At 35.8% G+C, this 24,968-nt stretch overlaps 1 protein-coding gene across 6 annotated transcripts in view; it reads left to right on the top strand.

Annotated features, from left to right (window-relative positions):
• Positions 1 to 24,968, top strand: part of diaph2 (diaphanous-related formin 2) — a 1,308,662-nt gene that overhangs the window by 859,385 nt on the left and 424,309 nt on the right. For all 6 annotated transcript variants that reach the window (XM_028815924.2, XM_051935345.1, XM_051935346.1 and 3 more), the window contains one exon: positions 8,623 to 8,752. In XM_028815924.2, coding sequence (XP_028671757.2) covers positions 8,623 to 8,752 — 130 coding nt within the window. The remainder of the gene's footprint in view (positions 1 to 8,622; positions 8,753 to 24,968) is intronic.

Here is a 24,968-nt window from a genome sequence, read left to right on the forward strand (position 1 = left end):
GCACATTAACAAGCATGGAAATTACCCACCTCAGTATTTTATAAACATTGAATTGCAATATTTTTCTAAATAAGTAATTGCATTGAGCATGTCACTGAAAATTAGAAAATAATTGTTTCGAAAGATAAAGATGATTGTTGTTTTAAATATCTTAATAATAAGTTAAATAACCTAGAAAAGCTTATTATTTATTTTGTACAACATGTGGTGGGGCCCCACTGGCCCTTAATGCCGAAACGCCCCATGGTGGAAATTTCTTAGCATATACCAAGATAATTTTCAACACATTTCAGTTAATACTGTATCACTTAACTAGTGGCTGAATCAAAGAATTATGTGTAAACATTCACATGGCGAAACATAGCTGGCAAATCTGAATGACTGTGCTAAACAGGACTGGTAGTTAATACACAAAATGTAACAAATGCACACATATATATGTACTGTATGTGTATAATGTGCATGTGTACACATAGACACACACACACACATAACTATATATCATAATGGCTCACATGTAGTGCATAAGCCCCCAAACAAAGTGACACTAATTTAAACAGAGCTCTGTGTTTCTGACAAATCTTCTCAAGCTTTCCATCCTTGCCTTTAAACAGCTTTTATTAGTATCAGGGAGAGCACATTATGCATAGTTAAATGTTTCTGGTTAATTATGTGCATTCACAGTTTCTTGAGACTTTGTCAGCCAGTTTCGGTTTTAAATTACTCTTTTAATTAAGAGATATATTCCAAAACACTTGTTTTGGCCTCCCGTCCTTCTAAGACCAACTCCAGAATACCTCCAAAATTGCCTCCTAGGGAGCAACTTACCTGTCTTGGCATTTGAAATTCTGCATAAACCCTTTTTATTTACAAGCTGATACTCACATGATTTATTAGGGCCACTTTTAATTTTGTGGCCAGTATTGTTCAAATTATCAAAAAGAGAGTAGCAATTACATATCATTGTAAATTTTAGAAACCAAGTCCTATACCCATTGGTAACAGTAAAAAAAGCAAAGTATGCATTTGTGTCTTTGTATATGCATGTAGGTTTATGAGCAGGTTTGTTTTAAATTTGTTGAAGTTTGAAATAGTGGAGTCTGCCAATCATATTATCACATCCAAAGTATGTGAGAGCCTTATAAGAAGAATTACAATCTCACACTATAGGAGGACAGAAAAGAATGAATAGCCAGAGAATATGCACAGTAGCTGCTGCCACTATTCCAGTTACATATCATGGCCTCCTGATGGTGGAGACAGAATGATACCTTACTCCTTGGTTTGCCACATTTATAGCACCATATTTATTTAGGAGTAGGTCTTTTCATGCTTTGCACAAAATGATGTTACTGTATGAAAATGTATACTCTTTTATAACTGGCCACTTAACAGGCTTCACCTTAGAAAGACAATGTGGTCTCTCAGCCCTTTCATTTCTACACTAAAATGAGCAGAACGGCTCCTATTACCAGTGTGACTCACCTTCATCTCTGAGGTTCATAAACATGAATGACTTACCTGCTGCCCTGTGCCAAATCACAAATACCGGATTGGGTGGGGGGGGTGGGGGGATAAACGTTAACATTATTCAAAGTTATTGTCTGTCTGTATACCTGCATTGTTATCACTCTTTAATTTAATATTGTTTTTTATTAGTATGCTGCTGCTGGAGTATGTGAATTTCCCCTTGGGATTAATAAAGTATCTATCTATCTATCTATCTATCTATCTATCTATCTATCTATCTATCTATCTATCTATCTATCTATCTATCTATCTATCTATCTATCTATCTATCTAAATCAGGGGTGCCACTGCAACAGGAAACTTTTTTTTCCCATCTGGCAACCACTCACAAATATGAAAACAATGTACAAATTGCAAACAGAAGAAGACTATACTTTTCTTTTCACTTCATAAGTTTAAGTGGTAAAGATGATGGTGGCAAAATTAGAAGAGGCACTCTCAGATATTTCTGTTGGGGAGCATTACATGATATGTCCTATCTTACTTTTAGTTATGCAGATGGCATTTTCATATTTTCTAGGTAAAGCTGACTTAGATAGACATACCTTTTTATAGACCCTGTTTTAGGTGTGCAGTGAGAGCAAAATGAATCGGTGACCTCCTTTTTCCAGTTGTCCTCAAGTTTCCATAATACCCACTGCATTGAATCCTCCAGGACAAAGCCTAAAAAAACAAAAAAGAATAACATAAGTATATTTATGTTAGGGAGAATGTCCAGTGGGGCCTTAGTGGTCTTTTGGCCTTGGAACCCCTGCAGATTTTTGTTTTTTTATTATCTAACCTTATCATTGGACTCATCGTTAGAGACCTAGAATATGATACCACATAAAATTACTCTACCTTTCTACTAATTATGTTAGTATGTATTAATGTATTAGCTGTTATTTATTTATTACTTTTATCTAATTGTAATTTGTTTATTCCTTCCTTATAGCTATTTATTTGACATTTTGTAATGCAAAACAATATATAAAAATGTGTTATAGAAATACATATTGTTGTTATCTCAAAGAATTCTCAACAATGCCCAAAGTATTTTAATCTTGCCGTTATTCATTGCTGCTTCATTCTGATCTGCTAAAATTAATGTTGCCTTACATCCTGTTGTTCTTCTACCCATGTTGTTTCAAGCTCCATACTATTAAAAATGATCTGGAATTTTGAGAAACTTTGTTTAATAAAGGAACAATGCTGGTTTATTCATCTCTTATTTTGAAACATATTACTAGATTTTTGTTCTATTCCCTGTTCATTTCATGTCTTGCTTTTTCACTCCACCCATAGCAAAAATATTCAGTTTCTGTTTCTCTTAAAGTTTTTAATTACAAGGGCTGTTCAATTATTAGCAGGAATTTTCATGTTCTGTTCTTATAAAGAGTGCAAGGTAGACATGACTCATATTTGAACTTGTCGTTAGTACTGCTAGATGCTCTTTCCTTCCTTCCTGTCAGTTGTAATCAACATGTCAGAGTAGGAGGTACACAGTAGTGTTGCACAGTGAATTATTATTACATTTTTGACAAATGAAGGAGTCATTCTATCTCAGATTTATTTGAGACTTAAAAATCAGTTTGGGAATGAGTGGCTCTCTTAATCTAGAATATATGATTGGCGCAAAGTCATTCAGAGAGGGATTATCATGTCTTCGGCCCACTTAAGGAAATTTTAGGAGGGAAAAATGCAAGTTGAATGAGGAGGTTATTGACACTGTGCAAGAATGGGTCAACATGCATTCAAAAGACTTCTACTCTTCTGGGATTAAGAAGCTTCCATATCGCTGGAGCCAAGTGTATTACAACGCAGGAGAGTACATAGAAAATTGGTGTGTACATCATTTCATTGTATTAAATAAATTAAGTATAGCTCATAAATTCCTGTTTATATTTGAATGCCCCTCATCATTTTCTCCTCTTCAAACTTTTACATCTTGCAGAATTTATACTGAGCCAATTTTGCCTTGATTTTTCAAATGTCATAGCTTTTGTAGAGCCAACCTATAACTGAGAATGGCTCTTCCCCGTTATTATAATGTTGCTTTATGAATAACATTATATGTACCTGGCTTAAGCAGAGCCTTCCACAAGCTCTTGGTAATATTTTTTACTGACTTCTAGCTGCATCATGTGCCTATTCTTATTATTCTTCCTCCACTGTATCCCCATCTCTTTTTCATTCATTTACTGTTTAACCCCTTATGTCTTATTTTAATTTGGTCATTGGATTTTGTCCTTGATCTTCATAACACTTCCTTTAAAAATTGTTGTTTATTTTTTTCCCCCAAAAATCCCAGTTTACACTTTACTCATTTCAGTGGCTGCACAGATTGCACTGAACTCCTTGCAGTTTCTGTGCCACGAATCTCTCCCTTGACCATTTTTTCTGCCTGTTTTTTCAAGGTCACCTTAGTACTTCTATTAACATGTTTTGATGTGGCTTATATCTGGTTAAAAGTCTGTCATACTTCATTTTTATTTTTAAAATGTGGTCTTTCTTTTTGCTTTTTTTAAACTTTACTAGGCACAAATGATGTATTCTCTAAATGGTTAATAAATAGTAAATAAATCAATAAATACTTATTGATCTTCTGTATAAAATTACTAGAAAGGCTTTTCGAATGTGAAGGTGAAAGGGGCCTGAGTAGGTGATCCTATGCCACAGGTTCATACAATTTTATTATTTAAATCGCTAGGAGCTGTCCTCAGCTACAAGAAAGAACACCATGAACATCTGGAAGTGTGCTGTGGTGGGAGTTAAACACACTGTAATGAATCTTGGTGATTGAGAACACAAAGCTACCAGGAAGAATAGATCACAGTCATCCAGCTAATTTCCAGTTTAGTTTTTTCAATTAGCTTTGGTCTCTACCTCTTTTTTTTCTCTTTTTGGAACTTCTTTCTTGTCTTTTTTGTTTTATTTAATTTGCCTCACACTCTCTAGGGCATTTAGTAGTTTGAAGTTAAGGTTATATTAGATTCCTTTTGCATTGTTTGTGTTTTTGTTTTTTGTTTTTCTGGTCATGTGAACTTCCTATTGAGCTGGGCAAGAATTTATTAAATCTTGTTCTAATCTATAATTATACTGTTGTTTGTTGACACTGAAAAAATCATTACAATGAATAAATAAATAAAATAAAAAGAATTTTACATTTTTCATAGTTATAAAATAAAAGACTGTTGTGAGATTAGATTACTGCTATGAATGTTTAGAGGGGAAGTCAAAGTATGATTTTGAAGGGTCATGACTAATGAGATGAGGTAGATAATATCCCCAGTGACAGCCCCTGTTAAATATTGAAAGAATATGTTGGCTTAATAATATAAGTGAAATCTGAGGCAAAACTCGTGTGTTCAAGGACATGTCATAGAAAATCCTAATTTAAACAGTTGTAGACTTTTTCCGCATCCAGAGAGAGAAGAGCACATGGGAGCTTAATGCAAAGAATGATGTTGACTAAATGAACTAAGTGAAAGAAGTTATCTCTAGTAAATCAGTTTTTGATGAAGCCGGACTGATTGGGATCAAGAAATCTATTAAATAGTTTATTCACAGAGAGTAAGCCAAGAATTCTCTTAAGATTTTTTTTAACAGCTTGACTTAACAGTTTCACAAAAGATTGAACTATGTTTGGAGAATTATACATGTTCATGAAAATTGGGGAATCTGGGAGTTTTTTTCCCTGTGTAAAAGTCTTAAACTAAAACTTCATTTGAGAAATCTAAAGAAAACTTTAGTCTGAATAAGTAAGACCTTTCTAAATTCTGAGATGAACAGTGATCAGCCATATCAGTAGTCAATTACAATCGAATTCCAACTTCCAATCAGTGGGTGGCTGAAAGAAGCAAACCATTTGCTCTTATAGATGATGAGGATTTTCACCACAATGGTACTACTCAGTTGTTACAGTGTACTCCAGGAATGCACAGTATTTCTTGTTGCAGATTGCTTAAAATGATGGACATATTTAGTTATTCAGCTAATGGCAGAAATGCCTTTCTTTAAGTATGGATGTGTACAGAGCCACAATGGGGCATTTTACTACTTCTGAGGAAATTAACTGTATTGTGTAAGCTACATCTTTGTAATTCTAAAATGTGGGATTATTGGACATTGTTACAAAATAAAAAGGAAACTAGGGGGCTCACCCCCTGCTCGCTTCGCTCGCCAACCCCCCCTGCCTGCACTACGCACCGGCCACTTTGCGTCTCTGTCGCTTGTGTTGTGAAGAGGGAGGCTGAACGCACCCCAAGGAGACGCGGTTTGCTCCTCCGAAACCCACTGTTAAACGGTGATACAATGGGAAACAAATACAGTTTTTATTTTTTTACCTCCTCTTTGCTCGATCAGCTGCTGGCTTGCTGCTGCTGCCATGCCGCATGATCTGCATCTCGCGTGGTGCTTCAAACATTTAAAAGCCTGTACAGCAGCTGTCCTACTCTTTGTCTTTTATTTCCGGCCCCGGGCATGGTTAAACCTCTTGGTACAAAGTCTCATCTCGCGGGATGTGAGTTCTTGATATTTTTTAGTTTATAATTTAAACACTGAATAAGAATCTGAAAATCTAACAACATTACATTAAAGTTTGGTAAATTCTGAAAAGAATGATACCAAACATATTTACTGTATGTAGGTTTTAAAATAAGCCCAATTTAAAGCGTGACAAAAAATGTCACATAAAACGTCACATAAAATCGTTGCACTTTTAGGCTTACAGTTTTATATATAGAGAGAGCAGATTAGTAAGTAGTCTGCATATGACTGGGGTTTGTGACAATATGAATAAAATGTAAACTTGGTTGATGGATTCACAAAATTACAGACATCAGTTACATTGAAAGTGTCATTGGGTATGCATTGATCAACTGTAGATGCTGAGGATTTAGGGTACTTAGATACTTAGGTACAACTAATGAAGTTGTTTGATCTACACTGTAATGTTGATGTCAGTGTTGCAGTTACTAAATTACTGAAAAGATTGTTTTGCTTCCTTTGAAATAAAATGATTGTCTGCAAAGGTTGTGCAGACAGTTATTATTTTGATTAAATATTTTGTAATTTGTACAGCGTATCAGAACGGTCCTTTTTGTTCCAGCATTATGGAGTATATGAAAGTTCACTTGTGCCAAGAAGTAATAGAAATGAAAGTTTTTGACTCACCAGGCCTGGTAATAAAATTAGTTTGAGAAGTGGTCATTATTGAGAGCTCAGCAATGTAATTCTTAGATCTAAATGATGTTTGAACTTAATTAACTGCATAGGTTTGCATGCAGTACATTTTCAATCGTGCAGTGGCTGTAAATATTCAGACATATTGGTTATTTTTTATTGAGTTGAACAAATGCAAAAATTACAAAATTACAAATGATTTTGAAGAAACCATAACTATTGGTGTCCACTTCCCCTACATTCCACCCAGCCATGTGAGGAAGGACTGTACCACAGTCTAGCCATTGGGCTAATACTAAAAAGCTAGCGAGTCAGTATTTCTACACCACTGGTCACTGGCTACCCAGCCTCTAACTAGATGAGTGGAAGACCCAAATTTCCACTGCGGGTGTATGACCTGTCAAACCACAATGCAGTTCAAAATGCCAGGTTGTACAAGGTTAAGCTCTCAGAAACTGATGAAAAGATGTTTAGGAACCTTTCCGAGATATACCATGGCTACATCTGCAGCAGTAGAACCTTAGGAAGAAGAAGAGAAACAGAAGAGAAGTGCACAGTAGGAGAAATATGTAGGATGAGGAAAAAATCTCTGTAGATAGAACTGTGAAAAAAGTGTTTGAAGGACCAGAAAGAAGAGAAGAAGGGACAGCTGCAGGATATTTGGAGGAACATGCCAGGTACATTTAGATAACAGTGAGGGCAAAATGGGTCAGTGTCTAACCCCACAGAAAAATATTTATGAGACATATGATGTAGTTTTTTTTTCTTTTTCTCAAAGAAACACTTTGAGAACGTTATGCACTTAAAATATGGTGTTTCAAGACAGAGTGGTGGAGGATGTGAGGTCATGCCAACAGATAAGGTGTAGAGGCAAAGACATATAGGCTACTTTATGAAGATGTAGTAAATGAAATAAAAATAAAAAGTAAAAAAGACTAATATGAGTAGAAGTCTTAATACAGCTGATCTGGGCTGAGTTCAATATTTGCCCTAGCTACATTTTTAAATAAGTATGTAACAAAGCACCCCCATAAATTTTAAAATGTCAGTAGCTTTAAGATTAGCATATGAAAGTGCAGAGATGAACACCATGTCACTCAGCAAATGTCTGCAATGTTGGCAATTCTTGTGTGACCTGTTTGTGGTCTTTCTTTAGGGCTTCATGCCTGACAAAAATCACACTCCATCCAGTTTCTGCTAAGCAGCACAAGATTTTTCCGTTTCACATTTGCTTTTAGCTGACATTCTTATTTGCAGAAACAAAGGATGCTGAGGGTTCTGTCAGCTTGGAAAGACAGAGGAGAGCAAACGGCAAGCTGTCAGTTATTGAACTATTTAGTGGGAGAGAATGAATTTACTATTTATCATTGCTTTCAACCTTCCAGACTCTTTTTATGCTTTAATTACTATCATATTTTATTTGAACTGAAAATAGACCAAAGTTAAAAAGTTACTGAGACTAAAACTTTTACTCTTTTTTTTTGTTTTACAATTAGTGTTTGAATTGGTTGTAATGTCACAAGTGATGAATGTAATCCTGGATTTCAAATCTCTTATTCTTTTTTAACTTTGGAGTTTTAAATCATGTGATTTTATTGCATGAACTCAATTAAAAGAGTTAGTTGGGATAAAAAAAAGTATTTGCCATCTGTGCCAAAAGTACTACTTACATTGGTATCTCAGACTGTTGCTCTAGACATTTAATAAGGCCCCTTTCCTGATTATTATTTTTTTGTTGTTGTTGTACTGTGTATTATTGTACAAAGACCTGAAACTGTGTTCATATTTGTGTATTATACCATAACAAAAGAAAAAAGAATACTGAGGAGTCTATTTATAGAGTATTAATTAGAATTTCTTGTGTACCACACATAAGCAACACTAAACTTCAATATATGGTGCAGTAGCAGAGTCTTTTTACTTTTTCAGCTTAGAGATACCAAGTCCGCTGATCAGAAAATGACATTGCTGCATTTTCTTTCTGAAATATGTGAAGAGAAATATCCGGAAATCATGAAGTTTCCAGATGAGTTGACCCATGTGGACAGTGCCAGCAAAGGTAATTGATAAAGATTTGTATTTCATTTGTCATATGCAATGAAGAGATGTGTTCAATTGAGTAAATTCATACATTAGTTTGATAAACAGTTAATCTATTAATCAAGGAATAAGTTAAACATAAACACGAAAAACAACAGACTATAATTATAAAAAGTAATGTTTAATTCTATTATAGTATTGTAATGCTATTATTAAGAAATTACTTGTTGTGTCAGTGAGATGTTAAAATCCTCTATAATGTGTTACTCTTATATTGATTTTATTGTAATTTTATTTCATCAAAAGCATTTCTTTCATGTCTTAATTTGTCTCCAGGTTTTGTAGCCTATTAAGGAAAATGACAAAACTGCAGTATTTATGTTTATTTATTTTTACTTCTGTATTGGAGCCTTTTAAACTATCTTTTTTCAAATGAAAGCATTCTTCTTAAAACAAAAAATTTTCGATTGTAATGACCTCTACATTACACCTATATTTAGCCAAACTCTTGGAGCCAGCCCTTTAAATGCTTATTGGATATTCATTTTTACATTGCTTTCAACTTCAAACACTTGTAGAGACGAATCGTTCTGTTAATTTTACCTTTCTTTAGCCTAGTATTATTGTTGTTGGAATTACCTTGAAGTAAGTGCAGTTTAATAGCATTACTTTTGAGCTCTGATAAAACACGGTTGTCAAGGTTAAGTAGCAATAGCTATGTGCAGAATATTAATACTCATGCTTTGGCATGCTGTGTGCAACAAATGCTGATTTTTTTCCCCTCTGGAAAGCAAAGTTCCATATATGTGAAAGTAATCAGAAGTGGTCGTCATATATTTGAGAAATGGTAACCTCTTTGATGCTAATGCTGCCCCATACCAGTGAAGGAAATCAGGTGAAACAGTTGAGTTGACATCTGTATGTGGATAGAAATTAGTTTTCTGGGTTTGACAGAGAAAAAGGCCAGTAGCATAGTTAAAAAAAGAAAGTAGAATTTGCACCAGAATCGTAGCAGCTCTTTTAAGATAGAGTTAGTCAGGTCAGTTGAGTAAGTGGTCCAAGAGAACCCCTGCACTTATGGGCCTGCCTTACCCTGACTTGAGTTAAAGTTCTTTAGTTTTCAACAGAGAATCCTATGTAAAGACCAACTCTAGGACTTTGTGATTATTTAAAAAGACTGATAAAAAGATAGAAGAAATGTAAAAATAGAGAATCAACATAGGTTGATCTCCCAAAGAAAGACAGCCAATTTAAATACCACAATGAATAAGTAAAACAAGACTTACATCGGAGCAGCACTGCAGTTGTTAATAAGGATCTGGAGACCCAGCAGAAACAAGGGATTAGGCATCATACTGTGCTCTCTACACACATAAAGTTCTGCAATCTTTTAACCATTGCCTTTTTCAATAATGAAACATTTGAGTCTTCCCTGAACATGGCTAATAAGATCAATTCTATTTATTCCTTACTTTAATAAAGTGATTTCTTTCAGGTTTTGTAATGCATTCTGTTTAGCAGCCAGTTCTGTTTGGTAATGTTTAAATTCTAAAAAGAATTTTAGAGTACAAAGTCCACTATTTGTTGTACCGTAAATAACCTGCATGATATTATTGACCTGTGGTCATTTAGCATCAATCTTCTAGCTGGAGATTTAGACTTATCCTCAACAACTGGACTTTGAACTTCCAAGCTGGCGGACCCCAGTATGTGCGTATCGAGAGCAGCATTACTTCCTATACAACACAGGCACAGACATTACTTTCTTCTTCAACTCTAGCACCTCAAAGGGTCGTGTGCTGATCTTCCATCTGTAATCTTTGTATAATTATAACCTCCTTGCTAAACACAGCTACAACCGCATTATTACATTTTCCGATGACCCCACCATCATTTGTCTGATCACCAAGACTGATGGAACAGATTACAGAAATATAAAAATACAGAGCTTTGCCTTCTTACATTATGATGCGAGGACAACATCTTTAATGTCAGCAAAACCAAAGAGCTGGTAATGGCAGGATGACCTCAGGTTTGCCTGTTTCAGAGCTAGTGATATTTAGAGGGAGAGCAATTTTGCATTTCTTGTAGTCTAATTCATTGACAACTTTTAAGTAGGCACAACACATATCAGCTGTCATCAGCAGAGCTCAAGAACATCTTTACTGCATTAGCTGTCAGAGAAAAGTCCTGATACCTCTGTCACAAATGCTCACCAATTTCTTTAAATGCACAGTGGAATCCATAGCATCATGGTATGGCACCTGCATGCCTTAGAACCACAAAATATAACAAAGGGTGAAGAAGATGGTGCAGAATATTACTGGGACACAGCTCCCCATTGTCCATGGTGTTAATAAAACATAAACTATATTATTTAAGCAATCCTGCATAATCACTTTTCTCCCTACTCCATTCTGGCAAAAGGTTAAAACCATTAGCACTCACATCACTAATTTCAGAAACAGATTTAAGCGTCAAGTCATAAAACCACCCTGTAGCTGCCTGTGCATACAAATACATGAGCACGCTGGATGTGTGTATCTTATAAACATTGTTTGATTTTGTTATTTCATATGAAATATTGTATTCGTTATCTGGTATCAATATTATGTAGGGGAGACAAGCAGTTCAGTATCTCATCTTATCTTATCTACATTACTATACACTTCAACTTAAATTGGACTACTATAGTAAAAAAATGCAGTAACCTTTTGGAAAACACTCTATACAGTATGAGTATTAAACATTTTGTTAGTACTGATAAATGTGAATTCTGATAAATCAATTTCATGTATTACTGGTTGTTGATTGGCCAATTAGTAGAAAGGTAAATGCAACTCTAAATGTTTTACCTTGCTTCAGTAATTAATCTTAATTAATGTAGCCCTCTGTCCTAGGTCTTTGAAATGTTGCCAGCTTGCTTTACTTCCTTCCATGACCTGGAAGCCTTCCTAGTTTACAAGACATGTTTGATAAATCCTTTATTGGTTTTCTCCTGTGGCTAACACTTAAACATGCGGCTCTGAGGATTTTTACAGCTTGATTTAAAGTATCCCTTGTTTTAAGCATTGACTTGAGAGATTAGGCCAAGCAGCATTAAGAAACTCAAATTAAGGCTGTAACGTTTGATCGAATAAAATGTATTAATGATTAGAAGGTCTTTGTTAATCCTGATATTATGAACCAGCATACTAGATGTTTTTGGTTTATGATGTGCCAAAAAGATTTTTTTTAACAAAAGTAAAACAGCACTATGTAGTAGGCCAAGGATCTACTAAATGTGTAATCCTTTTAATTGCGGCATTATATGCAGAGTCATGCAGGCATTGTGAGGGTATCGTCATGATCTGTTTATCTTGCTGTTCCATGGGTAGGTTTAGTGTTGCAAAGAATTTGTCATCATATCAAGCATGACACATTCTAATTAATTTTCAGTAAATGTAAATTGATATTGGAATGTCATGCTTCCATTTCAACTAAATGTTAAATTATACCTTCTGGTTTTCAAACCCGAACTTTAAAAAAACCACGATTTTTTGTGTCACATGCCTTGCTATAAAATTAGATATTTTTGTTTTGATCTTAAAATATTATACCAAGATTATTTGGGAAGTAAATGCAGGGAAGAGTACAAGGTCCATGCTTGCCAAAGATAAATACTCTTTGACTCTGATACCTACAGTGCCCTCCACTGTTGGCACCCCTTGTAAAAATTAGTAAGGAGGGCATAGAAAAAAGTTACTGTTTGCTGAAGAACCGTCGTCTTGTACTGAGAAAATGAGAAACATCTGACTTTTAATTGAAACAAGTTAATTCAAGGAAAAAGAAAGCCCTCATCAATAAATAAATATTTTTACAAAAACAATGCCCAACGTATTAGTAGATGCCTGTTTTCCCAGTTTATTTTTTCCATCAACTGCACCTTGTAGTGTGAAGTTTGACACTTGCTGAGCAACATAACAATCACTTTTTGTTTTTTTTATTTAGGACAGCCAAGTTATTTCAATAATTCAGATGGCATAGTTCCATTTTGGTCACATTAAATTTCTTACTAGAGATTGTGACTCTTAACAAATCTATTCATTGCATTCATAAACTCAGAACCAATAGCACGTTAGACACTAATATAAATTAATTCATTGAAAGAGGACACCTCTAATGACAGACTCTTTGTATGAAAAGGGGCAGGAAACACTGAAAGAAGTTAGGAATACAGCTAAGGCTTAGTCCACCTTAATATGGATAAATGCTTTTTTCCATTTAAAAAAAAATAATTCCAGACTAGCATTTCCAAATAATTTTCTAAATGTTTGTTATACACTAAGGAGACTGCTTATTCTCCTTGTGTCCTGGCAAAGGAAAGTCTCTGTACTTTGTGCTTGTTTCCCCAGATGTTTAAAAAATATTACTTTAATGAAATGCAGGCTCCATTATCAAATTTATCAAGCCTTTGGCCATATCTTCATCAAAATGAGTGTTCCCTGGCCCAAGTCACTGAAGTTTACCTATTTCAGACTGTACAATGAGACCCATGTGCTTTTTCTTGGATAAACATTAAATTTAACTGACATATAGTATTTACCTGTTGTTAAAAGAAGCAGTAAAACTGTTTGTCCAAGCAATCATTCCTAGATGTCTTTCATGGCTGAAGTTTGCTTTTACAATGAATAATTGTATTGCCTTGGACACTAACACTTTAACCCAATTAAAGTTCTATACAAATTTTATTTAGCCCTATACAATTAAATTTAAGTATACAGTTACAGACATTTATAATAAGAAATAAAAGAACAGACAGGCCTCTGGTTATAGGTGAGTTCCATTCCTGTGGAAATTCATAACCTAATTTTACATGTCAGAACTTGCATTGAAAATGTCCATCTTTGGAAAAATCTGCAAAAATACATAATGCTTTATGACTTATTTTACAATTTTTTTTTAAATTATTAATAAAATGACATAGAAGTAGTATTATTGTACTTTAAATCACAAAGCACAGATAATAAACTAAACTGAACCATGGGAATGTACATTATGTCGGCCTAATGCTTAAAAATCCTAGAGATTTTGGTAATGATACAGTGCATCATAGAGTTGAAAAATGCATAATGATGGCATGAAAAGAAAACTTTATTTGACAAAGACTGATCCCTCAGAAGAGATGTCCCAGCATCTAACTCTCTTAGAGTAAGGATCCATACTTATGACATTGGTGAATATGAGCAGCAGTTTCTAATACACCGCTAAAGAGATATCTGCTGATGCAGCAGGTTATCTGTCACGGGGCTGATTGTATGGCATTGTGTGTTACATTCCGTGACACCTGCACATGAAAGCACAGTTTGATTAAAAATGGTGACAGAGTATGTGCAGTACTGTACTATGCTTCAGTTTTAGTGACAACTGCTACATATTTATACACCTCCAAACTAGCTTAAATCATTAAAGGAAAGTTATTTGAAATTCAGCTGAAAAGTAAAATTTTGGGGTTTGTGACAATAGATGGCGCTATTCTAATGCTTAACCCGACACAGACAGACACAGGAGGCACACTTATAAAACCACAAGCTGTTTTTTTATTTTTCTTCACTCGTATGGAACGTCTTCCCCGTCCCCACGAGCTCACAAAACAGTCCAAGCACTAATCACAATCACAATACTTTACTTTCTCTTTCTTTTTCTTTCTCCTTCACTCTACTCCAGCAAGCTTTGTCTCCCTCCCCCTGACTCTGGCTCACCGAGTAGTGGCTGCTGGCTCCTTTTATAAGGCACCCGGAAGTGCTTCAGGTGCTTATTGACCTAATTGTGGCAGCACTTCAAGGTGTGGAGGAAGAGCTGCTCTCCAAGGCTCAGCAGCAGCTGTAGCACCCCCTGACGGTGCCCCTGGATCCCAACAGGACTGTATCTAACTCCATCTCCCATGAAGCCCTACGGGAGTCCGTGGTACTACTGCAACCCATGGGGGCTGCCATCTAGCATCCTGGGGGAGGAACCATTCTGGCCATACTTGCTCCCCAGGTCCTCTCAGTGAAGAGGCGTCCCGTCCGAACAAGGACCCCGGCCATCTGTGACAGGTTTTATGTGCTCATTTGTATCTGTAGATCTGCCAAAACTTAAGACTGCTGTAAATTGAGACCCGTCTGTGTTTAAAAAAAGCAGCAGACTATTCAGTACCTCATGTCACCCTCTGACCTGTCAGCTTCATCAGCTTTGCACTTGCCCAAAACTCTGTGTACACTTGATGAAGTAAGTACAGTAGATAGTGGGGCATAACTTTCATTAGAATAGTAGTGTTCAGTTACAATGGTAAGGGAGTATGTGCAGTTGTGACCCGTCATCAATATGGGTGCTGTTCTGGGAAGTCAGGATTGGTAATGGTTTGATACGGTGGTGTTATAAAGGTTAATTCATTTATCTATTTTCTTTACCTAGTTTGTCTCATTATTGTCATGGACATGGAGCCTATCATAATGAATCAGGAGCAAAGCTTTCCAAATTAGGGCACCTACGCTGTGACTCCAGAGTAGCTTCCCCAGTTTAAATTACCACTAAACCTGCATTACTTTGTTATGGGGGAAGAAGAAACTATGCAGGCATGGGCAGAATCCTGCAAGCTCTTCGCACAAAGTGACCAGACCATGGATTTAAGCTCAGTGTTCTCAAATATATGAGGCAACAGCACTGACCTCTGTGTCAAGTCGTAGCACACGTATCTTTTTGATGTTTATGTAACCCTATGCAAGTCCCAGTTGATATCACTTGTATATGACCTATACTAGTAATAGTGTTGTGCATGAACTAGTTCAAAAGAGCGCATTCATTGAATAAGCTCATTTTTCTAAGAACGGTGAACTTAACATAACATATTTGCAAGTGAAGAACTTGAACGTGAGCTAGTTCAATTTTATGTGACATTCTAGATCTGGTTTAGGTCCAGATTAAACATTTTGCCTTACCCTGTAATGTAGAGATGGAGCCAAATCCAAATATGGTATTCGGATAAGCACAAGTAATGGATTTTTATGAATATTTATTTTGTACGAATTTTTTGCCATTTATTTGTATTCAGAAAAAATAACGTAAAATTAAATAGGCACTGTCTGTGTCTGCCTGCTTGTGCTTAAGCTGCACCCCTGATGACACAAGCTCCGCTTTCAATTTTAGGAAAATGTTGTACTTTGCAAGGCCACTTTATGTTTTTCACTGTTGGACATGCAATATGTGACGCAAATTTTGACCGGCAGTGTAATAGGTTACCTCACCTACACACTGATTCCACAGTCACACGGTTGGAAATAGAGCGGTAATTTATATGTATACTGGCGTCTATTTGATTTCTTTTTTGACCAGGAGGATATTATCATATATGGTTATACATATTTATTGCTGGGTATAACTCAATAAAGTGTATTTAAATAAAAAAAGTCTTCATAATTATTGTATTTTATTCAAGAACACTGTAATAGCGTAATATACAGCATGCAAAATTAAAGAAAGTAAACTCATGGGTCATTTATTCTCACTCCTTAAAAATACAAAATGAACTGAACATGAACTAGTTCAAAATTGAAATGGTGAACTATGAACGTGAATTTATACATTTTAATCTGTGTGAACTGAACTTTGAGCTAGTTCTTGTGAGGTGTGAACTTGCACAACACTGATTAGTATACAAAGTTTTTAGTTATAACTTGATTGGTAAAACTATTTAAATTATTTCTCTAAGAAAACTATATCTGAAAGGCTGATTTCTTTCCTTAAGATAACCTCTGTTAGAGTGAGAAAGGTAATGTTATATGATGGTAAATTATAACCATGGACTCCTAATCTTCCCATCATTTACCATATGATATAATAGCACATTGTGCTGGTCACTCAGGGTAAAATTTATTCTTCTTGACTTTATAGCTCTGATAAGAGCAGGTGATATTGAGAAGGTCAGTAGCTTTCCATTTCTTGCAGTCAAATTTACTCAAGCTTTTTTAATGCATCAGTTTCATATTTTGGCTAATATGCTAGTTAAATTAGTTAAACATGCCTTTAAAAACCTCCAGGGTATTCTGTAACTAACAGTTTCATTTGCCACTCAGCTTCACACAATTACAAAGCCACGTAGGACAGATGTAATGATCTTTCTATCAACACTGTGGACATTTAATTATTTTATTTGTTCATAGTATATCAAGGATTCATGATTAGAACATATTTCTAAGGCTGATGGTGAGTCGTTGACCTAATTCTGGCAGCACTTCCATCTAAACAGTTACTTTTTGTTTTTTATTCAACAGTAATGCTCATACCCAACTACCTTGAATTGGACTGAGTGGGATTTTATGTGGTGGCAGTGTTTATAGTATGAAGTTAAGTGAAATGTGCTTACACACCTCGTCATACTTCCTACATACTGCATGAGAAGGTTCAAATGCCATAATGTAGAATTTGAGAAATATTTGTGTGGAAAATATTTCCTTAAATGGTGTATTCTTACCACAAACTGTATAAAAAATATCCTAGGGGTGTCTGTGTTGGCTGGAGAATGCCTAACTGGGTTTTTGCCTTGTGTAATAAATACTAAGCTGCCTTTAGCCAATCTTTGACATTTTTTCAGCGTATACAATTAGGTTGTATATTCAGACTTTTGTTCTATCTGTTGATTATGCTTTTTATCTCAGATACACTCTTAAAGAGACCTCTCTCCACTAACATCCTTCTGACCTGAAATAATGATAACTGTGTTTAGGGGGCTAACTATTGTGGTTCCACCTTTATAGCCATCTCTAGAGGTCTGTGTTAACAACAGCCATACCTTTTTTACTTCTTAATGTCCTAAAGCACAGAGTATCCTTGCTAAATGCAGTATCTTGGGAAAGTAAAACACCCACTGCTGAGTTTGATTGACTCATTAAAGATGGCAATAATAGGCTTTGACTGAGAAGCAGAAATCAGTCCCCACTGCGATTCTCCGGGGCCAGTTCTGAGGACAAGTGATCTAGTTCTCTACAATAATACACTTAGGGCAGTGTGGGGCACAGTTCAGGTCTTTGGTGACATATATTGTCTATTGTTTGTTTTATTCATTCTAAGATTTTAACTCTTTTTGTAAAATATTGTTCCCCCAGTAACAGCCAAGGAGTTTAAAACTATGGTTAAGAATGTCTTGACTATTTTAAGTACATGGTTTTAATCAACAATGAAAAGAGAAAATGTTACTGAAATGAATCAGTAATGTGATAAAATCATGAGTGAAATATGTATTAGGACACACTGTTCTTCTAAATGCCAGATGGTTTTTGTTTTAGAGATTTGATAAAGGCCAAACATGACTGTGTCTTTTAATAAAATTGCTTTTCCTCTCATTTCTCTTTTTTCTGTTTTCAGATTATGGTAGTTTAGTTTAAAGGTGGTTCTTTAATGCAGTACTTACCTATAAGACAATTTTAAATAAAGGATTATACATAAACAAATCAATCAATCTCCCTTCTGAGCTCTGTTCAAAAAAGGCTATAGAAAACAAAGATTCTTACCGGACTGGTATTTAGTGTTGTTATTCATATTCCTCAAGCAGTAAATCTGTAGCCAGTGGATTTTGAAGAGTGTATGATTGAAAAAAGAATGTGTAGTAAATATATTTCAGGAGCAAGCATATCCACATAAAATACCTGAATGCTTAAGATGAACCACCGAGAGATGATTTACCAAAACTTACGTATACAATATTTAAGCGCTTATGGGGTCTTTGCTTGCCCCATGTTTTTTGCTGAGATATTAGCTTAAGTATTTTTGACAAATTATACATAAATAGTCCATTTGTTCAACAGGCTTCATATATTCCAGGTTTGTAAAGCATAAGCTGAATGTTAGTTTGGGTAGCTGCTCAGCCGAAAGGTGGTGCAAGCAGTATGCATATATAAGATTTGTTATAGATACCATGTAATATCATGGATACATTATAATCAAAGACATTTTATAATTGCCTGCTGGATACAGTACTTTTCTTGCACAAAGCTGTGATAGAAGACGAGCACTTAATAATGGCATTTAATCCCAGAGTTAAATCCACTATTCTTGCATTAATGTTCCCAGTGATTAGGTCTTATGCTAAACAGCCTAAAAAATCTATCAGTTCCTGTGTGCCTAACCAGCCCTGCCAACAAACGATTACATCACCTGGCATTCTTATAGAGACAGATTTTTCCTAGTTTGTTGCAGTTAACTCAAGATAAGTTGGATTTGTTTCATGAATACAGTCTAGTCATCTTACGTTTATCTGGTCATCCACCAGTTCACATCAATAGCTTTTGTTGCCTTGCTTGTGAGGCAAAGAAAGGCGAATAAAAGCTCTAGTTTAGACCTTTTCAGTTGCAGCAAGCAGAAAGTAGATATATAGGAAAAGAATTTTTTTTTTTCCCATGCTGAGTTTTAGACAGCCCTGACAAGAAAAGGCGCAGAGGGGTCAGTAGTGTTGGTATTTAAGCAGAGCTTTTCTTATCGCAGTTGTCAGCTCATGTCTGTGTAGATCCATGCAAATACATTCCATCTTCAGTCAGTGTGGCTTCCCCAAAGTCTTTCTCATTAGCTCAAAGCAGTCTAACAGTTCACATATAGGTGTTGACTTTGCTCTCTGTTCCATTGTGATTTCCCTCTAGTAGGCATGAAACTGAGTTCTATTTTTACTTGGAGGTACACTATGCCCTTGGGCTATACTTAGGTACATTTCAAATGGTTTTTTTTTCTTCTTCTTCTTCTTACTCAGTTAAAGAGCTTTTTTATTTCAGGTGATATGATCCACACGTATGCTTTCACTTTATAAACAGCCTATTGAGTCTATTCATGTATAATTTCATATTGTATCATTATAGAAGAGAATCCTATAAAACGCAGTGAAAGCACTACACTTGAATGTGTCAAGTTTACGTTTGTCTTATAGAGGATGCCTTTGATGCTCACAATTATTACAACATTCATTCACATCTCTGATATGTGAGTTTTGATCTTTTTGAATGGAAGAATTATTTCTGTTGTTGACATTTTTATTATGTTTTGTATGTACTTGTGCATACAGTATATACTGTGAATATAAATATCCTCAGATATATAAAAGCATGCCTAAAATTCTTTATAAACTATTAAACTTATCGGATACAAAAGAAAAAAAAAATCAACAACAGATAGCTGTTTTTTTTTTTTTTTTTTTGGGTCCTTGCATCTGCCTCACATTTGATTTCTCGGGAGGATTGGATCTTGTTTTGTATGCCATAAGAAATCTGTTGTAGGGAATTTGAAATTGGAACCTCAGTTTCCAGAAGACAGCAGTGATAAAAAAAAATGTATATTTATGGTAACAAGCAGTTCCTTGGTTTGAAAATGGCTTGTGTAAGTGAGAATCTGGCACAAACCGTATGCTTTTCTAACTTACCATCTGAAAATTTGCATTATATTTTATGCTAGTCATTTCAAGTAACTTGTAAAACTCTCATGAGTAGTTAGAACTGGCAAACATTCAGGTCATTGTTTTGTCCATTATTAGGAAGATTTGGTTGAGGAGAAGGAAAAAGACTCTGACTGCCCTGAAGAGGGCAAACATATATTGAGGTGGAGAAATTTCAGAAAAAACATCGGAAGATGTCTGTTCTAAAAAGACTGAAGCACCCCCAAAATATGACTGCCATATTTTAAAACTAATAAGTAATGTTAGGTTTAGCAACTGAATATAGCATTTTATGCATTTTGACACATTTGGACATTTTTGTTGGGACATTGGCTACTGTCTACTTTTAAAGACTTACAGGTTTGTTTATTTTAAAATCATGTCATTCAGATACCAAGGAACAGTCATATTTTATATCACTGCTGTACCTCTGAAATTACATTAAGGTACATTAGACCCTTTGCAGTGACACACTTCCATGTAATTGAAATCCAATATAAATTCTAGTAATTAACAGCTCCACAACACTTGCATTGCACATAATACATAAGATGTATTTTGAATTTCAATTTTTTTAAAAGTATCGGGCAATGTTTTATAAAGCTTTTAACCCCCAGCCCCAAAGATTTGCCGTGAGTGGCCACTTTATTAAGTACTCTTACCTTTCCCACATAGATGCCTTCTTAATTAGCAATAGCATCGTGCTGTACGTGCAGGTGCCAACAGATCACTTATATATGCATCTGAAAATAAGACTGGGCAAGACAGTAAATTGAATTGCCATTGAACACTATTGTGACTGTTGAGATATGCTATTATTAGAATGCAACAGGTACAATTAAAGATGAGTATTTCTTTATACACATTTCAAGACAAAATTGTTTTTTAGTGTAAATGACACTAAATAAAAGTAGAGACAACACTACTGGCACTAACTGATACTATCGAGAGATCTGGGAACTAAAATTTTTTGAAAGATGTTTTTCATATCTCCAACAGCTGGAAACCTATGTAAGAAACAGAAGTTGGGGATTCCTGCACAAGCAGCTTCACATTATTGTCCATCAACAAAAAGGGAGTAGATATCCATAACATAATGAATATATTTACAGCAAATCATTATAACAGGAGTTATATACAGTATGTTTGTGAGTCGCTGTCATATACAGTAATGTAAATATATACAGGTTATATATAGTTCATATCTATATGTTTCATAGGCTTTTACATAAAAATGTATATATGGTGTAAATAGGAGACAAAACCACATCAATGTGTTGGGGCACCACCCCGGTGACCCCATATAATTGAAATAAAAAACTAATTAAAAATTGGCAAACAGGTTGCTTATAATGTTCTTTTGGACAGGAGCTCAGAACTGAACTGTGCTCATAATGACTGAACTTCTGGTCATAAGAGTTTCAGGCAGGAAGGGGCAGGTCCAGGAGAGTGGACAACGGAAGTAATGTCAGTAGTGGAATGGCCATCAGTCTTCCGTTCTACAGAGGGGGGACAACAGAATGCATTAGAACACAGCACCAACCACTGGCTCAGCAGGTAATTACTATCGCCGGAGCCCTTATACTGTCTCCCATGCGCACACATGTGACAGTGGACAGTGTGGTGGATTGCCGGCTTCTTACTCCGGTCCTCACCCCCAGGCCGCCAGGAGGAGCTCTCCGGACAGCGTGGACGTGCCCCGAGTTCCAGCAGGGCCTCATGGACTATGTAGTTTTTATACGCAGCCCTGCTGGTTACCTTGGGGGCCACCAGGCGTCGCTGTAGGGGGGCTCGTGGGCTCTTATGTGCCCTATAACCCGGGAGTACGTCATGGTCACGTGACAGGAAGAAACGACGTGCTCCCAGGTTGAAGAAAAGGACTGTTTACCCTGACCCGGAAGGAATAAGGAACTGTGGGCCGTTGGACAGGAACACCTCCGGGTCAGGGTGTATAAAAGGACTGTGGGAAAGCCCAGACACTGAGCTGAGCTGGGAGGTAGGGTGGCTAAGTGTCTGGGAGAAGGAGGAGAGTATTGTGTATTTGAGTAGAGAATTGTTTATGAGTAGTGTGGAGTGGAGGGTGCTTGGTGCACTGTATAAAAGTACAATAAAGAAGGACTGTGCTTATACCTGGTGTCAGGAGTGGTACCTGAGGGATCAAGACGTGGAGCAATACCTCCACTGTTACAACAGGTAACCTTTCTTTCATAGACACAGTGCAGAGGAAGGTCTGTATAACATTTTACACTCTTAGTTACATTGAGGTAGTGTCTGACAAATGCAAAGAATGTTTGACTTGGACGCCCTTTGTCCCAAGCCATTTTTTCTTAAACAAAGCTACAGCTTGATTCAAGAGTGATTCTACATCTAAGAAACATCCAGTCAACAAGAATCTTGTCGTCAGAAACTAATCATCAATGGAGACTGCAATTTGAATATTCATTTTATAGCTGGGTGCTACAGTATTTTAATTTTTATGGCAGAAACTCCTTGATCTCTACTGTGTCAACTGCTGAGGGCAGTTTAATGTCATTATTCTCTTAAGGCCTGTGGATTTCCTGGTACAAGTTGAGCAACATTTGAATGTCGTATGGGATCTTTATGTTGTGGTTGATTAACTACATCCTCTACTGGCCATAATGTATAATTTGTGAGTTGCCTTCTTAAGCAAGATAATGTTTCAAGCCATAAGGTAGAAAAATACTGGAGTGGTTACAGAAACATGGCTGTGCAGTAGCTTTCCCAGATAGTATTTCTTAATTCACTCAAGCACTTGTGAGATAAGATTGATTGATCTGTTCTGAGTAGTACTACTTTAAGGTAACTTGTAACCACTGTGGTACACACTGGCCATGATGTACTTTCCCCATTCTCTTGAGTTCATGCCCTAGTGAATTCAGGCTGTTCTCGGGGCAAATGGGAGACCAGCTTGCTAATAAAGTTGTCAATCAGTGTAATTACTATTATTATCAAATTATAATAATACATGCCCGGACAAATTAGAGGATCATTAATGTATAAAAAGTGCTAAAACAAAATTAACTCAGATCCAAATATAGTATTTAACCATAGGTGGATGAGCATTTGGGTATTTTCACAATTTTTGGCAGTGAAATAAAAAGTCTTGTACATTTCTTCCTTTGTTTAACATAAGTCTCTCCTGCTAGATGTTTGTTTGATGCTTAAGCTATAGCTCAACCTTGTAACTAACCTAAGCATAATCTAATTTAAACCTTTTAGGTGGGTCTAATTGCATGTTACAATGTGTTGTGCACTAATTTATAATTTCTTAGAACAAAACAAATTATTGCCTTATATGATGACTGTGGAAGGCCACACAACATTGACTGCAATGGCTGCACAGAATGAAATTACTGTGTGAATGGCATAAACATAGGTCATATAAAAAATGTGAAGTAAAATGTCTAGATGCCCAAAGTTTCGAGATGGGGCACATCCTATTCCTTAAGGACTGTCTTTATTGATATTCACTATAACCTGTCTCCTCAAACCAAAAACTATTTTATCCAGGTAAACACAGCATCGGGTTAATGGCTTCATTTACTATTTTACTACATTTTGTGCTTGGGGAACAAGCATACAGGTAAGCTAGAAGGAGTCATCCATTTCTCTGTTAATGCTATAAATATTCTCTGAAGCTATTTTTCAGTTCACATAGCATTGTTTTTTAAAAACAAAGCATTTTCTTTGCTGTACAGAAAAAGTGTTTTTGCTTTTAAAAGCAAGTGTGCAGTATCATGAATTTTGTCGTACTCAGTTTGGCCTACTAAATCTAATTTTGTTCATTGTCAGCTGAGCCACAATGGCTTTTTCAGACTACTAAAATGTTATTCTGGCTTAGAAAAACATGGATTCATAGTATATTTTTGTCACCAGTTCACCTGGTTTGGGAGTTTTCCCCACAGTTGAAAAGATAATTGACATCATCACTGACTGACCCGAATACTGAACAAAGATCCATAATTCAAACTTCATAGGATATAAGAGCCTAAGGAAAGGTTTGACAAGAGCAGGACTTGAACGTAACATACAGTAGCTTGTTGATTCTTTTTTTCCTAACTGTAAAATCAATTACACTGCCTGGAAACTTGTCATGTATCTGTGTTTCTCAGAATGAGGAAATACTTCTTATGCTTGTGTGAAATTTAACCTTAACAAACTTACATCTGCGCCCTACTGTTCTACTTGTGGAGCTGACCACTTCCCTTTTAATTTTAAAGATGTGTATCATATGATCTCTTAATCTCTGTTGACCTAAAATTAAGCTATGAGCTCTTTCAATTTGTTCTCACGGTTTAAATGCTGCAATCCTTCAAAAAGTCTAGTAGTTCTTCTCTGAACTTTCTCTAGAACTGTTATGTCTATTTTGGAGTATGGCGGCCAAAACAACACTAAATTTACTGCTACATAAGTATTATTATGTACAGCTTAAGCACAGACTCTACTCAGTTGTGCTCCACACAGCATGCTGTGTAGCCTAACATAGCATTCTTAACGTAGACTGCTAGTGATGAATCCATTATGAATCCCACATCTTTCTCACATGGTGTAATTTAAAGATTCAGACCCCTATTAAACAATTTTACTTAAGACTTTTACCTTGATTTGGGAACGTTACATGTTTAGTATTTACAGTACACTTCATCAATTCTAGGACATTTGCCTTTTTACCTAGTTTAGTGCCAATAGCAAACCTGAATTAAGTTTTTTTTTTTTTTTTGTTCTTTATTTCGCCTTATACAATTTCTTGTATTAGGAATTTGTTAGTTTTCGCATACCTCTT

This window comes from Erpetoichthys calabaricus, chromosome 12 (assembly GCF_900747795.2).
Source record: "Erpetoichthys calabaricus chromosome 12, fErpCal1.3, whole genome shotgun sequence".
Taxonomy (NCBI): Eukaryota; Metazoa; Chordata; class Cladistia; order Polypteriformes; family Polypteridae; genus Erpetoichthys; species Erpetoichthys calabaricus.